The sequence below is a fragment of the Echinops telfairi genome, unplaced genomic scaffold (assembly GCF_000313985.2).
Source record: "Echinops telfairi isolate 266 unplaced genomic scaffold, ASM31398v2 ScPeMD7_8;HRSCAF=38, whole genome shotgun sequence".
Taxonomy (NCBI): domain Eukaryota; kingdom Metazoa; phylum Chordata; class Mammalia; order Afrosoricida; family Tenrecidae; genus Echinops; species Echinops telfairi.
This window is the reverse complement of record NW_022103905.1, coordinates 963,162-975,488: the sequence shown is the minus strand read 5'-3', so window position 1 is coordinate 975,488 and position 12,327 is coordinate 963,162. Positions and strand designations below refer to the sequence as shown.

At 39.8% G+C, this 12,327-nt stretch overlaps 1 protein-coding gene across 2 annotated transcripts in view; it reads left to right on the top strand.

Annotated features, from left to right (window-relative positions):
• Positions 1 to 12,327, top strand: part of TTBK2 (tau tubulin kinase 2) — a 202,924-nt gene that overhangs the window by 169,745 nt on the left and 20,852 nt on the right. For both annotated transcript variants that reach the window (XM_004709382.2, XM_045286486.1), the window contains 2 exons: positions 1,596 to 1,807; positions 4,003 to 4,591. In XM_004709382.2, coding sequence (XP_004709439.1) covers positions 1,596 to 1,807; positions 4,003 to 4,591 — 801 coding nt within the window. The remainder of the gene's footprint in view (positions 1 to 1,595; positions 1,808 to 4,002; positions 4,592 to 12,327) is intronic.

Sequence of the window (12,327 nt, the reverse complement as noted above, 5' to 3'; positions counted from 1 at the left end):
CTCCCCCCACTATCATGATCCCAATTCTACCTTGCAAGTCTGGCTAGACCAGAGGATGTACACTGGTACACATAGGAACTGGAAACACAGGGAATTCAGGACAGATGATCCTTTCAGGACCAGTGGTAAGAGTGGCCATACTGGGAAGGTGGGGTAGAAAGGGGGAACCGATTACAAGGATCTTTATATAACCTCCTCCCTGGGGGACAGACAAAAGAAAAGTGGGTGAAGGGTCTAGACATAAGATATAACAAAATAATAATAATTTATAAATTAGCAAGGGTTCATGGGGGAGAGGGAGGGGGAAAATGAGCTAAGCTTAAGGGCTCAAATAGAAAGCAAATGTTTTGAGAATGATGATAGCAACAATTGTACAAATGTGTATGACACAATCGATGTATGTATGGATTGTGATAAGAATTGTATGAGCCCCCAATAAAATGATTTTTTTTTTAAAAAAGAAGTCCTGTTGCTCACTCTACTCCCAACCCAAGGTTTGATGGTTTGATTTTCCTGATCTTTCATTGTGCTGCTGTAGAAATCTGCCCTTAAAAAAAAAAAAAGAAAGAAATCTGTCATTAAAGGAGTATTGACAGTGTTGTGGGTTAGACATTGGGTTGCTAACCAAGGTCAGCAGTTCAAACCTACTAGCCACCCCTCAGGAGAAAGGTGAAGCTTCTATAAAGATTTATTGTCTTAGAAATCTTGTATAGAGTCGCTATGAGTTGTAATCCACTCAGTGGCAATGGGCTTGGTCTTTTGGGTGTGTGTTTCTTTTAGAGGTTTGTCCTTAGGCAGTCTCATCCCTTCTGTTCTACCCAAGCTCTTTATTGCTGTAGCCTCAGAGTTTTTGTTTTGCTTTAAAAGGGGAAATGAAGCAGGAACTACTCAACTTTAGCATCACCTGGTACCTCTTGTGAAACTAGTTTAAAGAGAGTGTTTTAATAGTGTAGTGGAATGAGATCCTTGGAAGCAACTAGTCAGATTAGTGCAAATAGGCAAATAGCCAAGGTCATTAGTTTTTTAGATACTGTTTATACTCGAGTATAAGCCAAGTTTTCCAGCACATTTGAATGCAGTTTTGTGGTAAAATTAGGTGCCTCGACTGATATTTGGGTCTGCTTGTACTCGAGTATATATGGTGGTTTATTCCTGTAAATCCCTCCCCCATTTACCCACCCCAGAGGTGAAAAAAGGCCAAAGTTCCAAAATGCAAATAATACTGAAACAGACTGAATTAATAAAACTCATGTAATAAATGGTACTAGATAGCACAAAGGATTATGTGCTTGAATATAAAAGGTTAGTGTTTCAAATCCACCCAGCAGTTCCATGGGAGACAGATTTGGCAATCTGCTATGTAGACATAATTGAGATGTTCTGTGCCACACACACGGGGTTGCCTTGAGTAGGAACTGATTCCTTAGCAACAAGCAGCAGCAGCAGCAGGTATGTAATCAAGTTAGGTACTCAAAATAACCTAATTTTCTGAGAACACATCCCAGTCGTGTGTTTTATTTTGAAAGGTTTCAGTCATCCCTCTCTTGTATAGGATCTGAAATGTGTTTCATGGTTTTATTTTCTATTTTGTCCAGGCTACTACAGAAGAAGAAAACAGCCATGGCCAAGGAAATGGTATGCTGAATGCTCCAAGTCTGGGTTCACCCATTCGGGTCCGCTCAGAGATTACTCAGCCAGACAGAGATCTTCCACTGGTGCGAAAGTTACGTTCCATCCATAGCTTTGAGTTGGAAAAACGTCTGACATTGGAGCCAAAGCCAGACACGGACAAGTTTCTTGAGGCCTGGTATAAAATGGTTTTTCTTTTTAAAGCTACTAAAACGTTTTCTTATTTCCAGTACAGTAAAATCTTTACGACACTTGGTATTTTTAATAACACTAATTAGATTAAGCTGTTATCGTTATCCATCCTTTTAAATACCAGCTTCCTAACCCTTAACATGAATTGTCTTCTGATAGTATTTCAAGTTCCCTAGCACATCCTTTGGTTTTGGAGAGTAGTGGGAACTCGTAATTTCTTAGCACTAGGTGTAAGTTAAATGAACGTTTTTGTGGGAAGGTGATTTTACGTAGAAGGTGATCACTTTTCTTGGAATAGAGAAAATGTAGTGTTGAATAAAGAGAGAGTTTATAGTAATTGGCAGGAAGGATTCCTACCTACGTGAAGGAGGGGAAAAGTCAGATGTATGCACAGGACCAGCAGTTCAATCCAGTTTAGTAAAGTCCTACTATGAGCAAGGTTTATGTAGGAAAATTCAACATGAATAAGTTATTTTTGCCCTCCCGAACTTAACATTCCACACTGAAAGAAAGAAAAGGTGGAACTTTGGAGAGCTAAACATAGGTAACAGAGTTTGTAGTTTATGATTATGAGGCCCATTGTCTCTATAAGAAATTTTGCTAGCAGAAGATAGAGGTGAAAAAAATTTTAATTTTGGATATATTTAAGAATTGAAAAAAATTTTTTTAAAGAATTGAAGGTTTCAATAGTTGTTAAGACTTGAGCTAGTTTTAATATCATAACTGCCCATGGTACATCTTTGGTGGTTACTATCAGCAATGAAATACTACATTAAAAGGATCCTGGATTTGATTAACACAGTAGTTCCTGTATCTTGAAACATTACACCCACTCCTGGGCTTGTCCAGTTCAGATCCTGCAATAATTGTTCTCATCAGTGTATTCCTCACATTGTGCTCGTTCAGTCTCACAGCTGTGTGATATAAGCATATGTCTACATGCTGACAAGAGCAAAAGCGTAGATGAAGGTCAAGGCAGTGTTTTAAATATTTTGGTTTGTGGCTAAGATTAGGAATAAATATAAGCATAGTAAAGATAAAAATTTGATTAGGTAAATTAATCTATTAAAATAATGTAACTTAAAGAATTCGTGCTGAGGACAAAGCTTTAACATAAGAGAGTTGAGTAATTAAAAAAAAATTTTTTTTTTAAACCCAATAACCACTCAAGCCAGAACCTAGAGTACATAGGGGACAGTTGTAGGAATTGAGGCACCTAATCACAAATTTGGGACCCTGATGGCACAATAGTTAAGTGCTTTGACTGCTAACCACAAAGTCATTGGTTCAAGTCCATCTCTACTCTGCAGAAGAAAAGACCTTGTGATCTGCTCCCATGCAGATTACAACCTAGGAAACCCTATGGGACAGTTCTCTTGTTTAATAGAGTCTGTAAGAGGTCAACTGTATGATGAACAACAACAAATCACAACCTTAAGAAAAAAATTACTTCTTGAATTATGCTTCCCTGCAGATGAGTTCGATTCTCAGAAGCCAGTGCAGTTAAATACCACTAGTTGAACTATTTCCCTTTAACCAGCAAATATTCCCCGAAGCTTCTCCCAAACTATTGCACCCTACCACCACCACCACCGACCCTTCGTGTGTGCATAGTAGACTGGTTGAGCAGGTCCTGTGTGTGCATAATAGGCTGGGTTTTGTTGAATAGGTATAATGTCTGTTTCTCTTGAGTCCTATTTTTTAAAGACCTATCATTAGAAATATTTATGTGAATTAGTATACATTTATGTACATTTCTGAAGATAGATGCAGAAAGTATTTGCTTACTTTTACAAGCTTTTTCATTTCCTTTATAGGGCTTCTGGTGAGGCAGTAGCCCTTGGGTAGGATGTTCCTCAGTCCCAGAGAGAGAACAGGGGGCAGAGGGTATTGTGATTGAATTGGCAAAAAAAAAAAAGATGAAGTGGATCACACACATCAACCCCAGTTAGGCTTCTCTCCTGCCCTGGAGCTGGAGAGACATCCTCCTCCCTTGGGCTTTAGCTATCAGAACAAGATGATGGCAGGTGGGAAAGAGCATTATCAGCCTGTGGAACTTTTCCTTATATTCTATCTTTTGTCTCTTTTCTCTGTGTGAATATTAGTCTGTGTAGAACCCTGTAGGTTATGGACTGGATATTTTCCAAGGATAGTTGTGTAACTTCTCTCCATTTCTTTAAGCCTGGAGAAGATGCAGAAAGATTCCAGTGCGGGAAAACAATCTACTCTCCCTGCTCAGCTTCATAAGCCTTGTGTTCCTGCTGTATCACGTATGGACCACATCTGGCATTACGATGAAGAATATCTTCCAGATGCTTCCAAGCCTGCTTCTGCCAACACTCCTGAGCAGGCAGATGGTGCTGGTAGCAATGGATTTATAGCAGTCAACCTGAGCTCCTGCAAGCAGGAGGTGGATTCCAAAGAATGGGTGATTGTGGACAAGGAACATGACCTTCGAGATTTTAGGACAAATGAGGCTTTAGGGCATAAAACAACTGGGAGCCCTTCTGATGAGGAACCTGAAGTGCTTCAAGTCCTGGAAGAATCGCCTCAGGGTGAAAAGCTCGGATTAGGTCCTTGGGAGGAAAATGATCATTTAAAGAAGGAAACCTCAGGTGTGCTCTTAGCACTGTTGGGAGAGTGCCCTGCCACTGCTGCGTCAGAGCAATACACAGATAGACTGGGACTCCAGGCTGGAATTGTGAGTCAGTTTATTGCAGCAACATCCACAAGCCCATTGGAGGCACAAGCAGAAGGACCCCTCACAGCGGTAAGGGATTTGTTCATGTCCTTACTCCGTTATCCACTCAAGCATGCTCCTAAAAAAATACTAACAGTTGATCAACTACTATTCTTCTATAGAAGGCTAAATTTGACCAACAGGCACAGGGAGATATTTGAACTAAATTCTATAGTCATCTTCCAATATTAAGGTGACCAGATTTTAACACTGGTAAAGCGGGACAAAAGCGGGACACCATTGATAAAACTCATATCCTGGCGAAATAGCCACATGGCAGCCGAAAACTGTGTACCCCAGCTTGTGCATTCTTTCCAAAAATCGAGTCTTTTTTAAAACGCCGCGGGACACAGGAAAAATTTTTAAAATCAAGACTGTCCCGCCAAAAACGGGATGTCTGGTCACCTTACCCAATAAGTATTTTTTTAAGTTTCCTTTTATTATAGCAACTTGATATACAAAATGCCATGACAACCTAATTTCATAATATTTACAATTAGGCCACAAGAATGAGCAGTGTCTGTGTGCATGATGTGTGATATGTTTTGTTATTTTAAAATATCTCTTAATTCCAGGTTTTTTTTTATCTGCACCATAATTTGATAAGGAAGGCATCTATTTAACTGTTTATGGTTTATACTTTACATTGCACATTTTTTAGGCCCAATCCTTTTATTCCCTTTCTTAACCCAGATTTTTCTATTTTATAGTCCTGTAAAATAGTAGTTTTCCAGCTTTGGTGGCCATCGTGTGAATTGCAGAGTCCCAGCTTCACTTCCAAAACTTCTGCATCAAGAGGTCTAGGGCAGAGCCAGCCCAGGAACTTACATTTTAATAAGCAGCCAAAGGCAGCTATGATACATCGCTTCTGCAGAGGGACATTTCGAAGAAGCCCCGCTGTTTACCTTTAGTCTCTATCAGGAGGGGTCGGGGAAGGTTGGGAAGAAAGGGGGAATTGACCACAGTGATCTACATGGTATGACAACAGAAAAGTGGGTGAAGGGAGACATCGGACAATGTAAGACATGAAAAAATACTAATTTATAAATTATCAAGGGTTTGTGAGGGAGGGATGGTGAGAGAGGGAACAGAAAAAAAAAAGAGCTGATACCAAGTACTCAAGTAGAAAGCAAATATTTTGAGAATGATTAGGGCAACAAATGTACAAATGTGCTTGACACAATGGATGGATGGATGGATTGTGTTAAGAGTTGTACGAGCCCCCAGTAAAATGATTTTTAAAAAATAGTGATGCTCTCTGTGGCTTTGTGAGCAGAAGCTCTGAAAAGCCTCCCAGTAGTAAGGAGCTGTGTACACACATCTTGGACACCAGCAGATACATATGTCCTTACATGATGAGTAGTAGCTGACAGCTTCCTTTACATCCCTTATAATGTAGCGCACCTCCCTTCCAGCTAGCCAGAAATTCCATTTTGTTCCCAGTTGAAATGTTTCCATTAGAACATAATTTTACATGCAGGTGCAAATCATTAAGCTGCCAGAGGGTTTTCAATTTGCAAAAAAAGCTCTGTAAGAATTTATCTGTACTTTAGGGAAATAAAACCATGTACCTGCTTCTTCCAAAAGCTGTTAGTTTTTCTTACGTTCCCAGGATGTCTTTGTTCAGTTATGCAGGTTGTTCACAGCACAGAGGGAACAAGTTAGGTTAAAAATCTAGCCCAGACTTTGCTTGCCAAACTCGGCATCGTGATGTCCCCTCGTCGAGGGGCACCCTTTTCCAACTTGTACAAAGGAACCATGTGGACTAGACACAGGTCCAACTCATTCCTCCCCTCCTCCCACAGGCCGCCTTCTTCTCCACATTGTCTGTGTCCCTCTGCCTCTCTCTCCTGTAGTCTTCTCTGTGACTCTGTTAGGCCTTGCACTGACTGTTGCCTAAGCCTGTTCCTGTAGCGTTCTGGGTAGCCTCCTTTCAGAAAGGATTTTTTTTAAATCATTTTATTAGGGGCTCATACAACTCTTATCACAATCCATACATACATCAATTGTGTAAACCGCATTTGTACATTCATTGCCCTCATTCTCAAAGCATTTCCTCTCCACTTAAACCCTCGGCATCAGGTCCTCATTTTTCCCCTCCCTCCCCGCTCCCCCCTACCTCATGAGCCTAGAAAGGATTTCCCAAAGGCTTTGCTCCATTTCTCTTGCCTTTTTTCTTTTTTGTCCTCTCCCATCAATACTGTCTTGTCTGCAAATATTTTTTTCATGGCGCTCTTTACATTGTCTGTAATGTCTTCAGTTTTACTACCGCCTGTGGGCCACATGCGGCCCACCGAGGACATTTATCCGGCCTGCCGGTGTTTTTGCCCCATTTTGTTTTTTACTTCAAAATAAGATATGTGCAGTGTGCATAGGAATTTGTTCATAGTTTTTTCTTTAAAACTATAGTCTGGCCCTCCAATGAGTCTGAGGGACAGTGAAGTGGCCCCCAGTTTAAAAAGTTTGAGGACCCCTGGTGTAACACATGACAAAATAATAATTTATAGCTTATCAAGTGTTCATGAGGGAGGGAGGTTGGGAGAGGGAGAGGAAAACATGAGGAGCTGAGGGCTCAAGTGGAAAGAAAATGTTTTGAGAACGATAATGGCAAACAATGTACAAATGTGCTTCACAATGGATGGATTGTGATAAGAGTTGTACAAGCCCCCAATAAAATGATTAAAAATAATATTTTACTTTATTTTCAGATAATTTTTAAAATATTCTTACTGTTCACTACTGAAATAGATGTATCACTTGTATACTTATTTCTAAGGTGTTAAAAGTCTCCTCGTATCCTTTATTTTCTTGTTCTTGACCCAGAAAATTTGACCAATGGATGAAAATAATATATTTATTTTTATTCTCTTCTTGAAGCTTAAATTTAGAGTTTTCTTTTTCAAAGCGTAAGTTTTTGCTTTTCTGACTAAAAACAGAGACAATAGAAAATGCTGTCAAGGGACCTCTGTCTAGGTCCCTTCTATATACTCTAGCTTAGATAATGTAACAAGTCATCTGACCATCTACGGGAATATTTTACAATGAGACATGCTCTGGCTGGAAACTGAGTGTGTTGGTATCTTTTTCACTTGGGACTTGTTTGTTTTGTATTTTCTGATGCTATGCAGGGAAAATGAGCTGACATTCTAAAATATGTCAGAGCTATTTATTACTAATACAAAGGTGAGTCAAAAATGATTGCTGCAAAATAATGAAAACCTTTATTGTTCAACAGATATCAAAAGGTGAAGCTGTTGTTTCTCAGCATCCTCTCTGTGCAGGCGGATTAGCTTCTGAAGGCAGTGTTTCCATCTCTGTAACCCTGTTCCAAAGAGTTCTGTGCTCTTCGATGTGCACCCTCCTAGGGGTTTCAATTAATGATCTTTTAAAATGCTCTTTGAGTTTGGAACAAAAAGAAGTCTGAAGGAACAAGATCATCAAGGGTTGGAGGGTGGATTGGGTATGAAATTTTCATAGGAAAACTCTTGTTACCCCTTGAAGAATGAGTAGATGCGTTGTCAAGATGGAAAAAAATTCCTTAGTGCAATTTTGCTGGCTTTTTTCTCACCAGTAAAATTTTCCATTTACTTGAAACTTCTTCATATGAAATCCAGTGATCATCCTGTGTTGCTTGAGAAAATCTATGATTACCCCTTTGGAAGCCTAATAATTGCAGTAACCTTTGGTGCTAATCTCTCTGCCTTGAATTTAACCACACCCAGTAGATCCTCTTGGAAGCCACTGTTTAGATTGGACCTTTTTAAAAAAAGATAACCCAGTATGACAAATGTAGTACTGAGAAAATTTATCTGCAGCCATCTGTTGGTCATAGAGATATGTTTAAACATGTTTTGTTTGGAATAAACTCATGCATATATGAACTGGATTCCTAGTAGCAATACTTTTTACCCTACCCCTATTGAGTTGCAGGGACCCTGGTGGTTACACGTTGGGCTGCTAACTAACTGCAGGATCAGCAGTTCAAAACCACCAGCTGCTCTGTGGGAGAAAGACAGGGCTTTCTGCTCTCCGAAAGAATTGCAATCTCAGAATCTCCCAGAAGCATTTCTACTCTGTCCTTTGGGGTCACTGTGTGTTGGCATTGATGGGATGGTAGAGCTTGGTAGAATTGGCATGTTAAATTAGCATGAGAACTTCAAGCATGCTTCTGAATCTTTAGTTCTCGTTGTTGTTAGGTGCCATCAAGTCAGTTCAGACTCATCATGACCCTATGTACAACGGAACATCACACCGTCTCACAATTGTTGTCATATGGAGCCCATTATTGCGACCACTGTGTCAATCCATTCTGCTGAGGGTCTTTCTTTTTCTCCTCCCCTCGACTGCACCAAGCATGGTGTTCTTTTCCAAGGACTGATCTCTCCTGATAACATGTCCATAGGACGCCCTTGCTTCTAAGCAACATTCTGTCTGTACTTCCAGGACAGTTTGGTTTTATTTAGGCAGTCGTGGTACTTTCAATATTCTTCACAGCACCATCATTCAAATACATTGATTCTTCAGTCTTCCTTGTGCAGTGTCCATCTTTCACATGCATATAAGGCCATTGAAAATACAAAAACAAAACAACAACCATGGTTTGGGTCAGCCACACCTTAGTTAGTCCTCAAAGTAACATCTTTGCTCTTCAACATTTTAAAGAGGTTTTGTGCAGCAGATTTACCTAATGCAATATGTCTTTCGATCTCTTGACTACTCCTTCCATGAATATTGATTCCATGAATATTGCCTTCCAAGCAAGGCAAAATCCTTGACATCTTCAATCTTTTCTATGTGCCTCATGATGTTACCTATTGGTCCAATTGTGAGGATGTTTTATTTCTTTACATTGAGTTGTAATTCATACTGAAGGTTGTACTCCTTGATCTGTCTCAGCAAATCCTCACTTGCGGCAACCAAAGTTGTGTCATCTGCATATTAAAGGTGTTGTTGTTGTTGTTATACATAATGTTCAGTGACATTGTTGACGTTTTCCAGATAGCATCAACATTCTCATTTCCATTTTAGTTGTTCCACTTCTGTTAGTCTTGCTTTCCGGCCAGACCCAATCTACACCCATACCTTCTCATCTTTGCTTTGTCTCTTTCTTCACAACTAAATGATTTTTTATATACACCGGTTTCACAAAGTTTGTGGGAAAATAGAAGTAAGAGACAGGGAATTTTTCTGTGAACTTTCTGAAGCCTCCTTGTCTCTTCTGTGCATTCGTGTAAAAGTAGCACAGTATTCATGAGTGATATTGTTTATTTTATGAGTCAATTGGTTATTTCATTGGAAAGTGACCCCTGGAAGTAGTTTTTTCAAAGTTCTGAGTATCAAAGGTAACTCAAGGAGTAGTGTTGGGGGTAATTCTGACCTTTTAAAAAGATGGTAAGGTTTGGTCTTCACTTTTCTCTCATTTATACAGGACTATCTGTGGCGCCTCAGTCAGAAAGTTCTCTTCATTTCTTATTTTAGATCTGTGAACCTCGTTTAGAACTTTCCTTATCCATATACATGAAATCACTGAAAACAGTGTTTATTTGATTTTTAGATAATGGTTTGAAAGGTGGATACATTTGCTAGATTGAGAAGAAATTAGTTTGGGATTATTTGGGGAAATTAGAGCATCTCACTCCCTTTTCTCCCTCACCCCACCCACAACACACACTGATGATACTGGCTTAATGTCAATACTTTCTAAAAAGATGCCCAACAACATTTGTGAACAAGAAGTTAAATATCAAATTTTACCTCACAAAAGAAATAACTAAAGTATAATGTATTGACAGCAAATGGAGAGACACAATGAAACTAGCATAAATGAACAAGTATAGATGGGAAAAAAGAAAAGAACTTTAAACTGGTTTCAAAACGAGGTCTATTAGCCCAGTATCATAGTGGCTATGGGAAAGAATATGTTGTATTTTATGTGATGTGGGTGATCGCTGTTGATAGCCCTAAGCACTGATGTTACAGAATAGGGAAGCTGCTTGTACCACATCATTTCTTGGTCCTAGATAACCCTTTTGTGGTCGGTTGTACATAGGGTTGCTATGAGTCAGGACAGCACCTAACAATAATAGATAGTCCTTTAGAAAGCTAGTGCTTTATTTTTATATTATTTTTAGATTCAGGATAAAGTTTGGGTAATAATACTGCCGAAAAACCCAAAACCAAACTCACTGCCGTGAAGGGGATGCTGACTCGCAGTGACACTATAGAACAGGGTAGAACTGCCCCTGTGAGTTTCCAAACCTCTAACTCTGTATGGAAATAAAAAGCCCATCTTTCTCCTGAGGATTGGTTGGAGGTTTCGAACTTCTGACCTTGCACTTAGCAGCCTAATGGTAACCCACCAGGGCTCCTAATAGTACCAATTGTATAACAGATTACCTCCATCTTAGCAGCTTAAAACAAAACAAAACGAAGAATATTATTTAACAAAGTTTCTGAGGGTTCAGAATAAGGGAGTGGCTTAGTTAGGAAGTTTCTGGCTCACAATAGCTAATGAAATTATAATCAAGCTATGCCAGCTGGAGTTGAAATCATCTTAAGGTTTAACAGGGGCAAAAAGATGCACTTCCAAGCTCATTTACCCACAGAGTGGGAGACCTCAGTTCCTCACTGGCTATTGGCCAGAGGCTTTGGTTTCTCACTAAGTTGATGTGACAATTGGCTTTCCCATAATGAATGAAGAGGGAGTCCAGAGACAAGAGAAGAGATTTTGCTCCCTGCAGCAGAAGCCACCATGTTGAATGAATAGCCTAATCACAGTAGTGACATACTATTACTTCTGCCGTATTCTGTTGGTCATGCAGACCAATGGCAGTATGATGTGAGAGAAAATTATTGGAGGCTGGGATCATTGGAGGCTGTCTTAGAGGCTAGCTACCATACCACCTTTATTTGTTTTATAGAATGCTTCCATACTTGTTCCTAAAAGCAACACCATGGAATAAGTAGAGAGAGTATTGCTATCCTCTTTTGCACTGAGGACACCAAGCTTCAGGAGCATCCGATAGTTCATGAAGTCTGATAGCTGATGAACTAGACTCTGTTTTGTTCCTTCTACTAGGAGATTATCAACATACTGAAGAACTTTCAATTGGCTTATTTATGAGAGACTAGGGAATAGGGAAAACAAAGCTAAACCCACTGCCGTCAAGTCCATGTAGGACTCACAGCAACCCTATAGTACTGAGTAAAACTGCTTCTTGGGGTTTCCAAGACTGCAGATGTTTACAGAGCAGATCGTTTCATCTATCTTTCACAGAGTAGCTGGTGGATTTGAACCATTGACTTGGTGATTAGGAGACCAACACAACCTGTGAGACTGGGACTCCTTGAGCAGAAGAAAGAGGAAGTGTAAATTAACACGTATCGAGCAGGACAGAAAGAAGTCTTTCTCTTTTTTTTTAAAGAAGTCTTTTAGCTTGCATATATTGACTTTGTTTATAGGATTCCATTACCAGTACTATAAAATTCAGAGCAGCAGTTGATTGCATTTTCTTAATTTTGTAGGGGTTCTCCGAGAACCCCACCCTTTTTTTTTCCATTCCTTCACACCTTTGATGCGTCTGCTCAGTCTCACACTTTATGTACATACACTTCTGGGATAAAACTTAGCCCCAGCCTATCAGGTTGGCAATGAAGGCCTTCATCTAAAGTGGCCTGACCTGTCTGGATAGGACAGGCTGGATGAACAATCTGGAGGAGAAAACAACGGGACTGACAGTTCCGGGGGGACATGGGAGAGGGGGAGG